Source organism: Diprion similis, chromosome 12 (genome assembly GCF_021155765.1).
Source record: "Diprion similis isolate iyDipSimi1 chromosome 12, iyDipSimi1.1, whole genome shotgun sequence".
Taxonomy (NCBI): Eukaryota; Metazoa; Arthropoda; class Insecta; order Hymenoptera; family Diprionidae; genus Diprion; species Diprion similis.
The window spans coordinates 16,055,181-16,073,947 of NC_060116.1; the positions used below are offsets into that span (position 1 = coordinate 16,055,181).

General features: G+C 40.9%; 1 protein-coding gene and 1 long non-coding RNA gene across 9 annotated transcripts in view; one reads left to right on the forward strand and one right to left on the reverse strand.

Annotated features, from left to right (window-relative positions):
- LOC124413418 (segmentation protein cap'n'collar) overlaps window positions 1–18,767 on the reverse strand; it is a 122,856-nt gene that overhangs the window by 27,524 nt on the left and 76,565 nt on the right. For all 8 annotated transcript variants that reach the window (XM_046893977.1, XM_046893975.1, XM_046893974.1 and 5 more), the window contains exons 4-5: window positions 9,527–9,840; window positions 9,190–9,396 (exon numbers count right to left, since the gene is read on the reverse strand). In XM_046893977.1, the coding sequence (XP_046749933.1) occupies window positions 9,190–9,396; window positions 9,527–9,840 (521 nt within the window). The remainder of the gene's footprint in view (window positions 1–9,189; window positions 9,397–9,526; window positions 9,841–18,767) is intronic.
- Window positions 503–17,087, forward strand: LOC124413420. Its single transcript, XR_006929866.1, has 3 exons — window positions 503–519; window positions 9,172–9,175; window positions 17,001–17,087. It is a non-coding gene; the product is annotated as an uncharacterized LOC124413420 (long non-coding RNA).

The window sequence follows — 18,767 nt, forward strand, 5'->3', positions numbered from 1 at the left end:
GGTATTCCCCGCTTGGTTACAAAACCGACGTCTACCGTCGCCGCCGATCGGTAACGTCCTTGGTCGGTACCAAGTCACCGTCTTTCCTGTACATGCCATATAGTAATAATTTCTATCCGCGTACTCTTTCTCTGCCTGTATGTATATTGTATATAATACACGTACCGAGTTCATCTCGGCAATCTTCCTACCTACCACGAGACGCAAAAAAGAAGATGGACGACCGGTAGCAGGTTGCATACCCTGGGTCAAGATGAACGACTGACAACGGTGTAATCGGTTGGACACGTACTTTGTCTCGTCGTTTCGTTATGACAACAGTGGTATGGGTATATAATACGAAAATTTACTTTAGCAGTGAATTCTTGCGGACTTAACCAAAGGTAATGAAATTGCACGGGCAATGATCCTGGGTCTCGTGTTATTTAAAAACCTTGTTTCTCTACTGACTTTTGCGGTTCTGAGTAGATATTTGCGTTGCGGTGGTCACGGCTTTTTTTACCATACAATTTTTATCGAGTCTTTTCTTTTTGCAACTGTTCCGTATAGCCGATACAGAATGCGTTACCTGATTACTGGCTTTTCGTGTTTTTACAATTAATTGCCATAGGCGACGAGTAAAAACGGAATAAACCATGTCACTTTTTTTAATCTGCAAAATCCGATTCGGAAGACCGCGTTCGATTACCGAGTATCGTATGATCTCTCATCGGTCGGAACAGAATCTCATCTAGTGTCTTACACTGAGATAAAGTTGCAAAGCAGTCAGTCGTCTGTGATTCCAATGTACTTACTTCCGTTTATATATAATTGTGCCACAACGAAGTTTGAAAGCAGTACAAAGACGATGGGATCAGTTTTCGTGTCGTTCGCGTTTCATAGTACTCGGCACTTTTTGGATTCCGCTTTTATTATGGTAGGTGTCTAACGTTCGGTACCAGGCAGCTGGAGCATGGCTGACAAGGTCGAACTCAAGACGACACGATCTCTGATTATCTGCGTTCTTTAATCGGTGCCTAGTTTCTCGCTGTTCTAAACATAGTCAATTATCCTTTGGTTTCTTCCTCTTTTGGCATAGCCATTTTACAAATTGTCGCAGTCGTTCTACGTTTCTTAGTTCTTAATTTAATACTTCTGTGCCGAAAAAAGTTCTCCATTTTCTGGCCTTGTCATGTGTCTTGAGACATTTTTAAGGCGAGTCTTCACCAGATGTGCGTCTACGGTTACAGACGCGATGCAGGAGAACGTCTTAGACTTGAATTAAACCGTGCACAGCATATGTCGTAAAATTTGAAATAAATTGTCAACGACTGTAAATGGCATGGAATGGAAGAGGAGATATTTCGATAATAGCAATTCCCAGGAGAATAACTGCACAGTTGCTACACGTTTTCTTATTTCGCTTGGAACAACACAGTATGCTACTTTATACCTAATGACACGAGACTGTCCGGTTGCTTGTTGCATTCCCGCAAAGGTGCCGTGCCGCGATGTCAGATGTTTGGTGGTGAACACGTTGGCAGGTAGTACGTGGCCTTAATGACCACTCGTGAAATTCGTCTCAGAGGCATCCTTGATCATTCGGACATGCGGACATTATACATTTCACACTGCATAAATCCAACAACTGGTTGGCATTCCTCGTTGTACTTGTGAAATTGAGAAATTCGAACTGTGCACTGGCAAATTCCCAAGGTATACTTCATAATGCAGGAGACTAGGATTAGTCTACTTTGGATTGAATCATCTGTATTTTGCCTACTTCGTCAAAGTCAACTCACAGAGTTCTACGTTATTTTCTTAAATCCGTTTTCCTGTTTTCAGACAGAATTAGACCAAGATACTCGATGAGAAATTGCATCCTTAACTTAAATTGAAGCAATTACACTTTTGATTTAATGAAAAATGCATATACAATTCATTTCAATTCAATTCTCTTACATTTTGGCCGAGAAGAGAATGGAGCCTTTCTAAGTTTCTAGTAATAGCACATTGCTGCGGGCAGAAGAGAGTATGTGGTTTCCTATCTGTTGCCAGGAGTATCTAATAGGTACACAGAGCATGTATGAGATACAACTATAGAGCGCGGAATACCGCAGCGTCCCATCGTTAATTACTGCTTCACCGTATCGTAACACCACGGCATAGATTAATTTCTCCGATTAATCATCGTTCGTTTAGTTCGAGTATATTACCGGTGGGAACTGAAGTTAATTACGCGACGAGAGTCGATCTTCGATCGAATAATACATAATATGTTGTGCAGCGCTGCAAAGCTCTACCTAACCTATACACACATACATATGCCTACGTATAGATCCATGCGAAACGTAATCAAGAATTTATCGTTTGTCAAACACACTGTATAATAGCAACAAACCACCGAGCTGGTTATTTCACATTTTCTAGCCACAATAATCTGTTGGGTAAAGAACCTTGACCCGTTCACTCTCAAGATCGTATTCCATTTTGTTTCGAGGGTTCGCCATTTTGTTGAATTCGTCCTCGATTGAGGCGCTGAAAAGTTTCATCAAACCTGACCAAGTTCCAATTAGTCAATGCCAGTTTTGCTGTACCTTTCAACTTTTAAGACCTAGGAGCTCCAACTAGTTCCATGAGGTATACGAGACCTCGTAAGGGTACCCAATAAACCTAGCACATCTCGGCTGATTCTTTTACCGCGCAAAGAACGCGTCACACTAATGCACAGAGACGTGAATTACTTGAAATCGACAAAACGACAAGTGTACCCATCATCTGTCGCAACAATCGCTTTTACTTGCCTCTCCTCGATAATTGTTCCTCACCGCACTAAAGTTGTTGGCTATAAGCATTGGCAAAAAGCAAGCTCGTTAATGGTGCGGATCGCGATGGCTTGCGAGACTCGAGGAGGAGGAGGAGGAGGAGGAGGAGGAGGAGAATAATAAGAAGATAATACTCCAGTGGTGTATACCTAGGTGTTGTTATGGCTATTTGTCATTCGTTTGGCGTTACTTATTGCCAGGTTGTGAGTAATTGCTCCCGGCGAGTAATAATCCGCAAAAAGTTTGCTGTCTAAATGCCTGTTCGGGCGGCTGTGGTACCTTACACATAACTATACCTGCATGCAGTGATACGCATATTTATTACCTGCACAAAACATAATTATTTAATAACGAAAGTCAAAAGTAGCCGCTTCTTCGTTACTTGAGTAGCAAAAATGATTGAGAATTTAGAAATAAATCATAACTGAAGACACAAAAAAACAGAAGACGAAAAAGTTACTGTTCGATTTACTACATCTCCGACAAATTCTGACACTGGTAAAATTTTAGTAACGTCAACAGCAAAAGGGCGCCAGTCACAAAAGTGGTAAATGCAACAGTATTTTCTTTTCTCGTGGTCTTCATTCCTGGTCAGTCTTGCCTTTTTTTTTAACTCTAGGACATTATACGGTGAATATTTCCGAGCGGCGCTAATCATCCGAGTGAAATTATTTCGGTGAGAAACAAATACAGCTCAGACAACTTCTCGAGTCACTGTGAACAACGGAAACGGACACAGGTGATCGGTGCCTCAGATCTAACTTGTGCAAGATTGTTAAGCGATTAATAGAACTCTGGGATCTATTTCTCCGTATTACTGCATCGTTTCATACCTACAGAAAAGTGTTACGTAAAAGAAAAAGTTGCACAAACTGCAGATTTAAACGGACAAAATTATCCCGAAGAAAATCAATTTCTGCATATATATTGTGATATTTCACTCGTGCGCAAGACTTAAAAAGGATTGTGATAACGAGGAAATTGACAAATACACGAAAGATAATGAAATCTCATATTAAACTTCACGCAGGGTGCAGATTTTAGTTGAACATTTTTCAGCCTGTTTCCTAAAAAAAAAAAGAAAAAAAGTAAAACCCGTTACAGTCCTATCTTAGCCTTTTGTTGCCCTTTTTCCACGCAAAGGGCTTAAGTACCTAAGTACTCAGAATTTTGGGTTCGTATATTCGTCCCTGTCTTCCTCTCGAGGCAAGAGTTTTGACGGAGAAAAGACTTCACACAGTTGTTGTATAGTCGGAACAGAAAGTTAGTGGGTATAAGATTTGGCAGTATGCAGGGCTAGAGTGTCCCAAAATCGCAGAGTTTTTCACTGCAGCTCGGAGAAGAACATAACGCGTTGCAGTTATCGAGATGAAAATAAATCTACCGATACCGGTTTCTCACTACACCAGGTGTATGATGATTGCTTTTTACGATTCATTAGACACTATCAAGGATAGCTTCTGATTATTTTTCTTCTTCTCACCGCTGAGATCATCGAGATGCATTATATTATGTTAAAGACGTTTTAACGACGTTTGCTTGACGAACGCTTTCTATAAGTAGGTACTGCCGTTTCGCAACGTACTGAACGGAATTTAATTTCTCACGTTGCGAGGACCTTGCGAAGGTTGAAAAACGAAAACAGCTTCCAATGACGAGTCTTCGATCCCGTTTAATCCGCGAATAAAACGTAGAGCTTACCGTTAGCATTACGGAATGAAAGAATTTTTTAAAACATATTAATCCTTCACGGAAAGTGGAAAGTATACACCATAATTTCGCATTTGTGTGGGTATAGCAGGCAACGATCACACTCTGTTTCTCTCTTGCTCGTGTAGCTACTAATTCATCATATTTATGATACTCTCAGCTGCTTGATGGTGAAATAATTTCTGTAACTCCCATTTAATTATACATCATGTTCAAACAGGTACTCTGCGCTTGCGGGCTGCTTTTGTACTTATAAGCAGCTTTTACCGGTGCAGCAGCAGCAGCAGTAGTTAGTCGGTGACGATCACCTTCTCGACTTTGAACATGACTTCTGCATGTTGCTTGTCAGACTGCGGACTTTGCAGTCTGCGACGACGATATTTTTATCCATACAATAAAAGGCGAAATGGAATATAAGATTATAATAAGCCGGGATTTCGAACGTTGGAATTGTTCGCCAGGACAAAATTACTTTTTCCAACGCTGAAAGGTTATTATCAAAGATGGAGAATATACGAGACGTTGAAAACGAAGAGTTTGAGTCAAGGTAGAAATCTGTTCCAAGTACGACTTGAACTGTTTTTCACTGTATTAATTATCGCGGAGAACTTGACACGTGTAAAACGTCTCAAGTATTCTTACGATACGTATATAATAGGTATAATAAATAAAAGCTATGAGGAGCAGAAAGAAACACGTTATAATTACGCAGGCCAGTGAGGTCAGTGTTAATATGCCAGTCGCGTGAGAAGCAGGTTCCAAAAATGACACGTTTCAGTACATACGACATCGCTTATAGAGTTCCTGATTGCCGCGATTTTATTGTTGCGTAAGTTCCGCGTCGTGATGTTCTCGCCGTTTCGCGGATATCGAAGAAGCGTCCGTCCCTCGTCCATCTGCAAAGTTTTCACAAAATTGTGGAGGCGGTACTCACCTGGAATACATCAATTTAGCACTACGTCGACTAGCAGAACTCAAATTACCGTCCCACCGGTCGACGTAATAACGAGTCTTAGGCGTATGCCCGTCGAGGTCATTTTATTATAATACGCGCGGAGAGTAATTACCTACACGAATTTTCAAACTCTGACTGTGCGTGCTCAGCGAGTGAACAACAACAACAATAACAACAGAATTTTGCCGAAATAAAAAATCTACGAACAACCGCGTCCATTATGATTCTTAACTTTACCTGGAAAAGTCCCTCCTCGAGTATAAGCCTCCAACATTCTGGGCTCGGAGAATTTTGGTACAAATCGGGTGTGGCCGTCGATTGGTGCTGCACTTTGGTCATATATAATTATATACACACGTTTCACCTGCAGCCAATGCAGGACTCGGAATGAAGAGATGGACGTTTTTTTTTCTACGTTTTTTGTTTGTTTTTTACACTTCAGTATTCTCGGTGGTCCATTCCTTAATCTGCCCAGCCGTTACCTGACACCAATTTACCGCTCCATCCACCTTCATCCAACACTCTACCGACACTCGAATGTTTTCTCGGGCGATTAAACAATCACTTAAAACTCTCCTGTGTAAATGAAAATATAAATTCGATTTTCAAAAGCTAGATTTCATCCCCTTTTTTCACCGTCCTTCAGCTTTAGAGGTTTTTCTTATGCTGTATTCATCAGGGTATTTTGCACGCACTTTTCTTTCGCGGTTGGATAATAATAACGGAAATTAGTTAACGAGATCCAGAGTTAACCAGAACCGGAGTTCAGTTTGTTTTTCCGCACTTATTCAGAGCCTCGGAGCAAAGTATAATTGTCGTAAAGGTTGCGTCGTTGTATCGTTTAAACGAGTAGTTATTTAATAACCAGTCTTCCCCTCTCACCCGGCAATTACTATTCGCATCGATGATTTGTTTCCTGTCAATACGGAGGCGACAACGTTGGATTCATCGCTGGACACGAGAAGATTTCATCAAAATCTTAAACCTTGCGTAAAATTAACCGCTTTCCATTTTCCGGCTGAGTGATTTCTGGATTTATCCCGCGCTCTGCAGTCCGGCCGACTTCTTCTTTACACTTCCCAAACGCCCTTGTCTATCTCGACTTTGCGTCAAATCTCGACGTTTACAGAGCCACGTTACGTTTACAAAACCACGATTATGACGCCTCTGTATCCTCCGGCTCTGCAGGACCGCGCGATATTTCGTCCAAGACTCGCGTGCGCAAAGACTAGGCGATCGGACATGTGCTCGGGAGAGAGAGGCGATCATTACCTCAAGAGACGGATACTGTAGGTACTCACTGATGTGAGTCTCACCTCCGAAGCACGAAGGAAGGGGACGTCTCCTATTGGCTAGCCCGACAGATCGGTCGCTCAGGTACGCAGGAAGATCGTTTTCTCAATGCTTCGTATGCGCGGATGACCAAGAGGCTTAGGATCGAGCACTTTTTTGGTATTCGTCGAAGTATGCATGCATGCATGCACGCTGTACGTATTGCCACACGCGAAGCGTTTGACGTAGAAATAGAGGGAGATCGTCCGTGTCTTTTTTTATGTTCTGTAACGGTTGGTCTGTCGACAATTTAATCGCCCATCCGGATACAATATCGACGAAATCAGCAGTCAAACGTTTTAATGCTCATTCGAATGAAGATAGTGAAGTCCAAAAATCGAAATTTTGTGAATACCTTGAAACCCTATCACTTTTATAAAATAGTCAGGATAAAACTGAACTCGATTTTGCGGTTTCAAGAAGTTTAAGACCTTTGGCTGCTAACTCCGGCTGCTAGTTTCAGCTTCGTAACATCGAACCATTACATAATGATATAAGAACCGTGCGATTTAAGATAGGCAAAGAATCTCCAAATTCTTACTGTGCAGATTGATATTGGATCACTTGGAGCATATCGCGACAGAAGAGAATTTCGAGGAAACTTTGTTGAGATGTTAATTTTTCCCATTCTTGACAAGATCGTTGTGAGAATAGTATGAGGATGAAAAAACTATCTCCTCAAAGTTCTTGGACGAATTTCGCCTGAGCGAGTTCCAGTTGTCCTTGAATGTCAGGTATTCGGTATGTAATGCGTATAAGAATAGGGTTTCCACGAGGAATAATTATTCTATAAGATGTGGCTGCACGAAATCTCAAGGTATAATACGCATGACGACTGACAATGATAATTGCACAGGTAGCTAGGTAGGTAGGAATCTACCTGCTACGCGTATGTAAGTCAGACATAATCCGTACACACGCATGATGTATAAGCCGCATTGTTAAGTGGCTGTTGTAAAATAACGATCGCCGGCTGACAATGAAAATAAAAAAACGTCCATACCTACGTCGTTGCGTAAGTTTTAGGTATACGTCAAGTCAGACCTGCAGGTTCCCACCGAAAAAATTGTCGCTAATGTCCTTAAAGGATCACAATTATGTGTCTATAGGTGCATTTTGTAATATACATTCGCACTGTGTGTTTTACTTACGTCGTATCGTTCGTTATGATTGCAATATACTCGTGGTCAAGCGGATCTTCCAGCGTATTATACTTGTCCTCATAATTAGTATATGAATTATGCGATGCGAATGGTCTAAGATCTCGGCATTTATATGCCTCTAAGCACGTGGCAATCAACAAGAGCTCGATAGGCATTGCGTACTTTCTCTAAGCCGCAAGGCGTGAACGTTCACAATTAATACGAAATTATCAAATGATCGAAGCTGTAATGGTACCGGAATTTCTTCGTGAGACAGAGAGAGTGTTCGCCGGAAATGATCAAATTATCGATTTAGGAATTATCTTTGCACTGATCTACGTCTATATGTTTTGTATACATTTATTGTGCAGGTTAATAGATCGCTACAATTTGTTGAACGCGTGCTACTTCAAAACTGCATCGTTTCGTTTCACCGGTGTAATTTTTCCCCCCCGCTCTTGTCTTTCGCAAGCCATTTTCAACGTGTTCGGGGAATTTCAGTTTTTTTTACATATGCGATTCCCGAGTTACGAGGTACAATTGCAGGTTGTGTGGTATAGTCTGCGGTCTTGTCCGCCGCTACGAGTTTTTCTTACAACTAGAGATCTCGCACTGAGGTACTTAGTTGTAAAGTATAACTGCCGGTTTACAGATCGTAAACACTCTCGAACATCTAGCCATCCGCATTTTTTATAAGGTCGGAACTCGTAACGTTAATATAACGATGCATTTAATTTTAGATGAATTTCGCCTTATTTCCCAACTTTGAGATTGTTTGAAATCCAGTAAACGATAATAAAGCATTATGAAAGTCATAATTTGGAAATTCACTGCCTTCTGAGTTATTCTAAAGTTGCAAAACGTAAATGATCTTTCATTCTTTCAACGTTTCGATATATTAACTTCACTACAACTTTAAACTCGTATTTCTCTGTCATACAGTTATAGCTATAATTTCTTGCTGTCAGGTAGATGGTAACAGATGAACAAATTTTTCACATTCCAAATTGATGCAAGCAAGCTGACGTACGCTTTTTGCATAAAATAGCAACGAAATATTTTGAAAATTGTCATGTTTTAAACAAAATTTTGATCTTTGATCCTAAAACCGTTTGCAAGATGAATTATCGCACAGCATCCTCCGCTGCATCTTGGTCGTTGTTAATTTATCTCTCTTTCTTCCCTATATAGCGGGTGTATTTCATAACAACCAGTTACCCGTGTAAAGTTGAGTAACGAGACTCACCTGGAAGCCGCGGTGATGAGGATGGTGTGGATGATGAGGGTGATGGGGATGGTGAAACTGCGGGGTATGAATCATGTCGGCGGCTGTTCCTGAGTCCTCGCTGGCAGCTTCGGAGGGCGACGGCGAGGCGCTTTCTCCAGTCTCGGCGCTCTGCTCCTGGCTACTACCGGAATCTTTTTCCTTCTCGTTTACTTCCGGTTTGTTTTTCTGCGGACATATAACGCAATTCGATAGACGATCGAGAAGCAAAGGAACTCGGAGGCTGCGTATTTGGATCAATGGGAAGGATAAAATAAGGGTGCAACAAAGATGCACGACAGGACGAAAGATCATATACCTGAGGTTGAACTTCATCGAGGCCGACGAGCTGCAGAGCTTCCTCGAGGCTGAAACCGTCGGGTAAACCAAGAGAGTCGTTGCTTAGGAGGCCTTCAACGCCAGTCGAGCCTAAAAGACTTCCGCCAAGCAGTGCGGAGGTGAAATCATTCTCGAGACCCAAAGTGTCGTTTAACGCGAGAGAATCGTCGTCGAGGAGATTTTGTTCCACATCCAGGTTCAACGGATTGCCAAGTAGTGGTTCCTCGGTACCTTCCGCTGCGCTGTCTCTTCCTCCGCTGTTCGTTTGTCCGCTCGACTTTAGGATGTACTCACCTGAAATCATGATTAAAATGTTGTTACTTTTCTCTTATCTCGATAATCATTAGTTGATACAAATAATAGACTGTTCAATTTTTCAATAAATTCCGTAACGTAGTCAAGACGCGAAGATACTTTCCCTCTACTTATGCATTTATCTTGTCCTTATTTTCACTGTATAAAGAAGAAGAAAAATTGCTTTGCATCGGGTCTAACCATGTTAATTTCGCTGCAGGCTATCGGGTGTAAGGATTCGTTTTTGCTAACGGTGAGATCGGATAATTTCATTTTAATCGTGGGTATAATAAGACAAGCGTACGTGTTGATTATATTCTTTCGCTTCAGGACTCGGGTCAAGGTTTATCTTTAGGAGAACATTCCAAAAATAGGACGAGATGAATAAAATAATAATCTGAGGTCGTATTGTGAATTGTTATTCACCTTTCGGAGCTCTTGAGTATAGGTTGTATAGATAAAATGGAGATGATCGAATAATCCAAGAGATATCAGGTGCGATGAAAGATATTCGACACTGTATAACGGAGTCACTATTGAATTGCAGTACATCGTTTCACTGTTTTATTTATGGGGCGGATCCTGCATGCGATTACAACGAGAAATCAACTTGATAACGAACCGTGAAATCAGTACATCCTTTTGGCACAAACTCTGCTGCACGCTGGTCATGTTTTTTGTTTTTTAGTCGTTTTTCCGTCCGGCAAAACCAGAATACAATCGAGTTTATGGAGAGTAAGAAGAAATAAAGGAAACTGCATCTGAAGCGTCTGCAGTTACAGCAAACTGTATGTTATTATTTCAAAAGCATTTCACATTCTTCACCTACGTAATAAGCTATTTTAAGATCTCTTTGCCAACTAAATATTTCACTTCGACACACTGCCACAACACGTCAAGTAATACGGTACCGGAACGTTTCTGCGCGTCATTGTTATTAAACGTTTCAATAAAACCCTTTCGCGTATATATGAAAAGCGGCACTGATACGATATTCACTGAAATTTTATAATTATATCCATCACGAAATTTTCGTTCACCACGCAGGGAAAAATCGAGCGCTTTGAAAACCGTCCGCGTTAATACTGGCTCCGACTGTCGGAGGAGTCAAATTTTTTTGAGGGAACGAGAGAGAGAGAGAAAGAGAGAGAGAGAGAGACGCGTAGGAAGAGGATGAGCGAAGAGGAGTGAGAGAGAGAGAGAAAGAAGCAGCCACGAAGGAGCGGTAGAACGCAGGGGAGAGGGAGAGACTGAAGAGGCTGGAAAAGGAGAGAAGGACCGAATGTGGGATGGGAAAAGGAAAAAGAGAGAAAGAGACCGAGGGGAGTGAGTGAAAGAAAAACGTAACTAATTGAGAGAGGAGTGTAAAGGGTGCGAGGAGAGATCCATCCACCTGCTGGTCCCTCGCTCGAGTCCCTTAACCTCCCCGTAGCAACCCTCGTCCGAGCCACGCCCTCGACCAATCGCATCTCTGGAGGAAGCCCTGCCACCTCCACCCTACACCCTGCACCCAACTTCTGTCGCTTTTTTGAATTATAGAAATTAATTTCGCCACACAACTTCCACACTCCGAAAATTTCATGCCAACACCGACGACTTTAAACAAAGTTGCATTCATCTCCTTCACCGATGTAATCGGGGTTTGTTTAATCGGAATTGAACAAAAACCTATCCCACACTTTTCAATTATTCACCGTTGATCTTCCCAGGAGCAGAATAACGACTACGAGAGCCTTTTTGGAATGGTATTAAAGCCAGAAACGAGTGATTCTTTCGGAAAATAGTGGAATGTTATCCTTCTTTTTCTTTCTTTTCGTTTTCGGGTTCGACTTGGTTATAGAATTGAAAGAATGGCGGGAAAGTTGGCCGAGGGGAAATGTTATTTGAGATAATAATCTCATATAATAATAACGCCTCTGGTTTAGGAACCCGCAGGAGCCATCGGGCGAAGCACCAACCTGGCAAGGCACCTGCGGTTGACTTTTAGTCCGGTCTTCAGGCCTCTTAAAGGATCCTGGAGGAATGCGTCTACTGTCTAAAGCACGGAAGGTGTGCTGCTGGCAGCCTGGGACGGCTATTAGATTAACAAGTCGAACCCGCGACGCCATTGTCTGGCCCGAATTCAACCCCTGACCGCACCACAATGGCTGTCGTAATTTGAGGGAACTTCAGACCGGCACCAACCGCCTTCGTCACTTTGTACTCTAAATTGAACCATCCCTTAAGCCGCAGAGTCGGAACACTCTTAACCATTCGGCAGGTTTACAATTTGCCCCCGTTGCTGGGGGCGCGTTAGTTGCTAGTGAAGACAGCTCAAGATTATAGATATTATAGGCTCTGTAATTTTACTCGATCATTTTAATTCGTATTTCAGGAATTTACTAAGCTTTGATTAACAAGGAAAAGAAATTGCATCTACTGGACACGATAATCAGACGGTATAAAAAAGCAGCCTACCGTCACAGTCGAACTGGCATAAATTAGTTTGACACTATGTACGAAACGGTGTAAGAAGTAATCCTGTTATATCGAATGGAATTAAGTATGGATCCAAATTTTTTCCACTGAAAAATTAACAATACATCTGCAGACGTTTACGGGTGAAAATAATCGCTCCTTCCACGGATTGAAAAGTTCATTTCGTGACCGTCGAATCGTTGATTCCAAATGAATAATTCAGGAGAAACTTCTTCTACACACGGTGGACAACGGAAGTTCGGATTTTCTTTCAATCATTACGCCACCACGAGTTACAAAAACACACGACAATGCTTCTGCTCGTGTCGAAACAATCCCGAAAGTGGAATGCCGCCGCTGTGTTTCACCTGAAACGTCATAATTCAGTGTCCACTGTCCTATACTAAACCCATTAATCACATTTCAGATAAACAGCAACCCTTACAACCTGCGCTTCCAAGCGCCCACATCACATCCACATCCACAAACCGTCAGCTACTCTCTGGGTTTCTATCTTTGCCTTTCTGCTCCGTCAATATCACCTCATTTTCTTTCTCTTTTTCTCCCTCTTGAAAAATATCCTAAAACTTCTCAAGATATTCACAAAAATATTATATCTACCATGAACATGATCTTCCTGTATTATCTTTTCAATGGGAAAGCTACTTACGATGTACGAGATAATATTGTAGATCATTGCTGACTGCGCATAGTGGAAAAGCGTCATTTAATTATACGAATATCTTCCGGATTATCTGCTGGGGATAAACTAAGAAATACCGATGAAGGTAGATTGTGAGGAAGAAGAGGCGGACGCATAAGAAGAATAAGAAGAAGAAGAAGAAGCAGAAGAATAAGGAAACACACGTATACCCTGCAGGGAGTAAAAGCGCAAGCTCACGGTGCATTTGCCGATGCAAAAATTTCTTTCATTTTCGGTATATACGGTGTGTATAAGGGTCGTACCTTTGAAGTTATGCCTGCAACTACTTCCTAGACATGAAATTCTGACAGATCATTTCTCATATCTCACCATTGTTAGACTAATGGCATTTTTCTAATAATATTTCTGGCATTACTTGGCAAAATTTTCAACCAATGGCCAATCTTCCCCGCGTCGAATGAACCATCCAGTTCGAGCAGGGGCTCACGGTATTCTTTGCACACGTATTCGACACTCCTGTGTATCTATTTTTCACACAGACAGATAGAGAGAGAGAGAAAGATGCGTGTGTAAAAATACACACGCGCGCTTGACGGTAGTTTCATTGGGTCCTATGGCGGAGAACTTTGGGCCCCTCTGAATCGACGGCTCACGTTCCGATCACGATCCTGACAGCATTGTCCCACCGGTTGACAAATATATCGATGACGATTGTACTGGAGTAAGCGACGAAGGCCTAAAATTATTCACGAGCTCAGAGAGCAGAGCTTGACATCTTACTTTTCTGCACTTTTGCGGCTCGTTCGTTTGTTCGTTTCCTACCGAGTGTGAAAAGTTTGGTTTTTTTTTCAACAGGCTTCAGTTTCCGCACCTGGCAGCACGAGCAGTTTGAATAGTGCAATTGCGATCATTAATATTAATTATTTTTACAGCTGTCAACTGTTTTATTAGACGTGATTAACGGTGAGAACTTCCCACAGTGTCCACCGCCTACGTTCGACTAAACTACTAAATTTTATACAATTTCAAGCCGCTTTATTAGCGAAGAAATCAATTTCGACGATTTTATTTAGACTCTTCTGGCTAGAAATTTATATAATGAATTTACAAATATTTCTACAATTATCAGAATTTCTGGTTTTGCAGAATTTTTGCAACTACATACCTGGGTGGAAGTAGTCCGAAAATAGAATAATCCAAGAAACGGTTCAAAACCGTTGGTATCACACCACAACTTTATTTAGATACAAACTTTCTTGTCACTCGAAAAATTTATCGGTATATCGATTTTAATATTGTTCCCAATAACATTTACAACACTACAAACATTGTTCGACCCAATATACATCCACAACGGTGTCAAGTGCGGTTTCAATATATTTCAAAGAGGGATTGAAAAATAAAGCCATTTTCAAAATACACGTGCCCACTTGAAAATTTAAAACTGTTTACTTAAGCTGGTCTCAAAAGTTTTTCAACATTCGCCTGGAACGTTCCACCAACGTTTTGACATTCTAATAAGAACCAATAAACTCAACGAGCTATTTCTGTATTATTAAAAATGTTCAAAACTCGATAACACCAAATTCAGCAATTCCGACACTAGATATTTTCACTGTATTGGATTATTATCACTGATTGAAAACTGTTATTTTCTTGCTATTTCTTGTATTCTCTATGCTGTTGATTTATTTACTGATAGTATAATTTAAACGAAGAAACTTGATGCCTGTCGCACGATGAACCGCAACTGTCAAATAATTAAATGTATCACTAGACCCGATTCATAGATGATTTTGATTGGACCATCGCATGGAGTTGACTGATAGACTATCGCGAAGCAAAGCATTGCCTAACTGGAGCCAGCGGAGGCATTGTCCCAGGGCCGTGGCTATGCTGTTAAAGAACCAACCAATCACGTCAGGGTTGGCTGTTATTCCAATATGGCTGCCAGACAATGTGAGCCGGAGGACTTCCAGCTAGAGGGGGAAGGTCTCTACCCATAATGCCATTCTCCGACTCCCCGCTGAGCAGGGAGCGTACCAAGGCCTGATCGGTCGACGTTGCCACACTGCGACAGGCAGGGGTGCATCGCTACCTACCAACCTCCGAGTCATCCAGGGGCTGAATCTACCCTTGTCGAGGATTTCCTGGGCCTCCGAGAGACCCTCAACATTTGTAGACGATACCCTTATGAAATACCTTTTTTTCACCTTTATTTAGATTACTTGTAACGATTTTTAGATAAAATTTGACCAAAACTTCTTAAGCGTTGCATGATTCTCAGTTTTAATCAACCTAAAGTGGTAGCGTAGGTGTGTGTTACCACTGCCTCCTTTCAAGTACTATGTTCAAGTTTAAATTGTCAGTCAAAATCTGATTTCAAGTATGTATACTTAAGAAATATTAAACACTTTCAAGAATTCGAGTTTCCAGTATTCAATGCGTATAGTTATACTTTCCATTGAGATATGGTTACTATTGAAAAATTGAAACTAAATTGAGCGTTATAAACACAATTCTAACAGATGGAGAAATAAACAAACAAACGAATAAGCGAGAATAAAAAGAATCACTGACCTATGCCAAGCCACTGAATTGGTATTGATCTGAAGGGCCATAATAGTTCTGAAATTGGATGCAGCATATAATCCCATAAAAAGACAGTGGCCCGGTGACTAGCAATTCTTAGAGAGTCAGCGGAGGGGCCAGAGACCCAGGCGTAGATAAAGGTTGTAAACCACTGCTGTTAGATGGTATCTAAATCCTGTCAAATGCCTCCTCTATTGATACCCTTTATTCTTGTGTCGTCACTCTCACTCGCTTGCTTGATTCAAGATACTTTGCCCACCACGCCGCGAGCTTCCATCAGATTGGCTAGGTAATTACCACCAATAAAACTGTATTCCAATGTAAGTAATGTACGCTGGCATAATGTTATACACGGATACCTGTTAGACCAGAACGAGAATGCACAGCTTTTTACACTACAATTTCTGTCTCACATTGTGATTCCTTAGCCGTGAGCAGTTCTAGAATTCTAAAGCCCAGCGTAGCGTGAACTGCTATCGCCATGGCGCAAGCATGTAACATCATAGTGAATATTTTTTTTTATCAAATACTATTAGACTCCAACAGTGCACAAAAAATTTTCCAGACCTCAAAAACAGTAATCACACCTCAAGTAGAAAGCTGGGAGAGACGAAGAACCTGCGAAGCTGAGTGGCGCAGTTTGTTTGACAGGAATATAAATGATGCTGAATATTATATGGAGAACTTAAGAGCCTACTACTATCTGTTACCACCGGTATCACGCACCCTCAACTCTAGACTTTTATCTACAGAATCATTTCTGTAGAATAAATTTATCGCTAGATCTCTCGTCTCAGAGTTGGATTTTTATTATCCTTGATGTAAGGTGCATCGTAGTACATAACGTGAATTATTTTTTTGCAATAATGCAGCAGACTTTAAAAATTTTGCTAATAATATGTGAGTCGCATCGATTGGAGAAGGAGTTTCATTGATAGGATAATAATTATACGGTGGGGCTGAGTGATGGTGAGCTGCGCAGCGTCATGGAGGCTGCGTCAAGCCGCAGTGAGTGCCTCGACATCTATTGTTCTCCGATCACTCAGCCTTTGTCTGGTCTCTAAGATATTCCCACTGGTTTTTTATCCCACTTCTTCAGCTCTCCTAGACCGCATCATTTTTGGAGACCCCCTAAAAAACCTCCTCAACTCCCTTATATTAATCACATTCTGTATACCTGTAGAGGCCAACATATTTTAATCCCCTGATTTTACGCCTTTAGCCTTTTTTTTTGCTAAATGAAAAAAATGTTGTTTCCAACTTCTGAAAAAAGTTAAAGACTGGTCATATAGTTTCAATATGAAATTTACGTCTTTCTTGTTCTACCAAAATCACTATCGATGGTTTTTTCTTTAGAACTATACTAATCTCTGGTACGATGGCTTATCGATGGACATATAACTTCATACGATTCTGAAAACAATCTTCTTGGTAGCTGACAAAGTAGAAATAGTACATTATGTAATAAGGGAATAGTCGACTTTTATTCCTGTGTTACATATAGTACTTTATTTCCGACTCAACTCTGGCCACATCTATTGACTCAAAAAGTGGGAATCACCCATGCACAGAAGCTGGGGTCTACTTGAAATCAGGGATTGGGAATAAACATAATTTGATTTCTAAACACATGAATGATTCTTGAAATTGAATAGCCGAGTTGGTTTAATTGATGAAAAGTTGTAGCTTGAGGAAAGATTTTGAAACTAGCTTCACATAAACGTAAGAAGCAAACTCTTTTATAAATCAAGTGTATCAAAGTGAGCAAGTTGTTAGCGTCAACAATTTTTTTTTTATTTCCCTCTTTTGCTGAAGTAAACCGAAATTATTCATATCGGTGGTCCACTTTGATATTCATATAAATAATTCATGAGTACACGGTATCGAAGTTCTATACTTTTCATAATACTATCACATGGGGAACTGATTTATTAACTGATAAGTGCAAATCACTCTATGCCTGTGCCTAGGCAATAACTAACATAACAAAGCCATGTTAGGTATTGTTGTACCGTTGCTAAAGAACAGAGAGGACACCCTGGGCTGGTAAATAATAGTGGGGGCATGAAGTTGTGCTTTTCCTATACATTGTTGGAACGTTCTATAACACAAAATCAATGATAGATTTCTCAAAGGGATAATAGGGCTTTGAATATCTAGTGGAGGGAATTTGTTGGCTGCGTCGGTGATATGAATTTAGATCACAGATGACATGGTACAACGTCAATATCCGACGTGATAATTTCAATATGTGATGTTGATACAAAGGATCAGAGTTATTTCAAGATTCTCGGTTTTGCTTCGTCGATTATTGAACTTAATTTGAATTGACATTCATTTCGTGCCTGTGAGTGAATAACATGGTGTATCTCGCAACAAAAATGCGATAAACAAACGAGACTGACAACTGCAGTAAGAATAGTCGACGATAAGTTTACACACCGAATTGCTAACAACCTAATATAATTAGGAGAGTAATATCTGTTAGAAAAGTGTCGGTCATTGTTGAGACTGGACGTAATGTACAAGTGAATAGACCTATAATGATATCACACGTTGCCTGCCAAACAAACAGTCAGCAGATTTGTAAGTTAAGTGTGTTATGGTCCAGTTACCACGGTAGTAAATACACACTGTTTCATAACGTAAACTCTTACACTATTCGCGATATTCTGATCAGAGTGCAAGATTAGATTTGAAAGAAGAAATTCGAAAAGTTGTTATTGCTGAAAAAATTAATGGAAAAGTAGGTGATCAACCATTAAACTAAAATCTGAAAATCGCTTTGATGTGATCACACTCCTTTCCAATGACTCGACGAGAAAATATATATATTTATACAGAAAATGTGAGATTGTCTAACATCCATTTCTCGCTTCTCACGAATTATAGAAGCGTTTACAATGTACGTGCGTGCAAGCCTAGAGGTGCCTGATTAGTCAATTAAGAAATCGGATGATATTGTCAAGAGCAGTTGGACGATCGGGTGGACGACGTGCCTCCTCTACACCTAGGTCTGTCTAGAAAATTTCTGTAAACCAGGTCAAAGACCCGAGGATAGTAGTGGCTTACTGGCACGAGTCATTCTGGATTGTTGTGCCCCGTCAATGAACATTGTTGCCACCTCATAGTATGACTTACACTCTTGGGATGTTGCGCTTGCATTTTTAGAGGCCGTCGGAATGTTCACCTTTGGTACACATAGCTGGGTCAT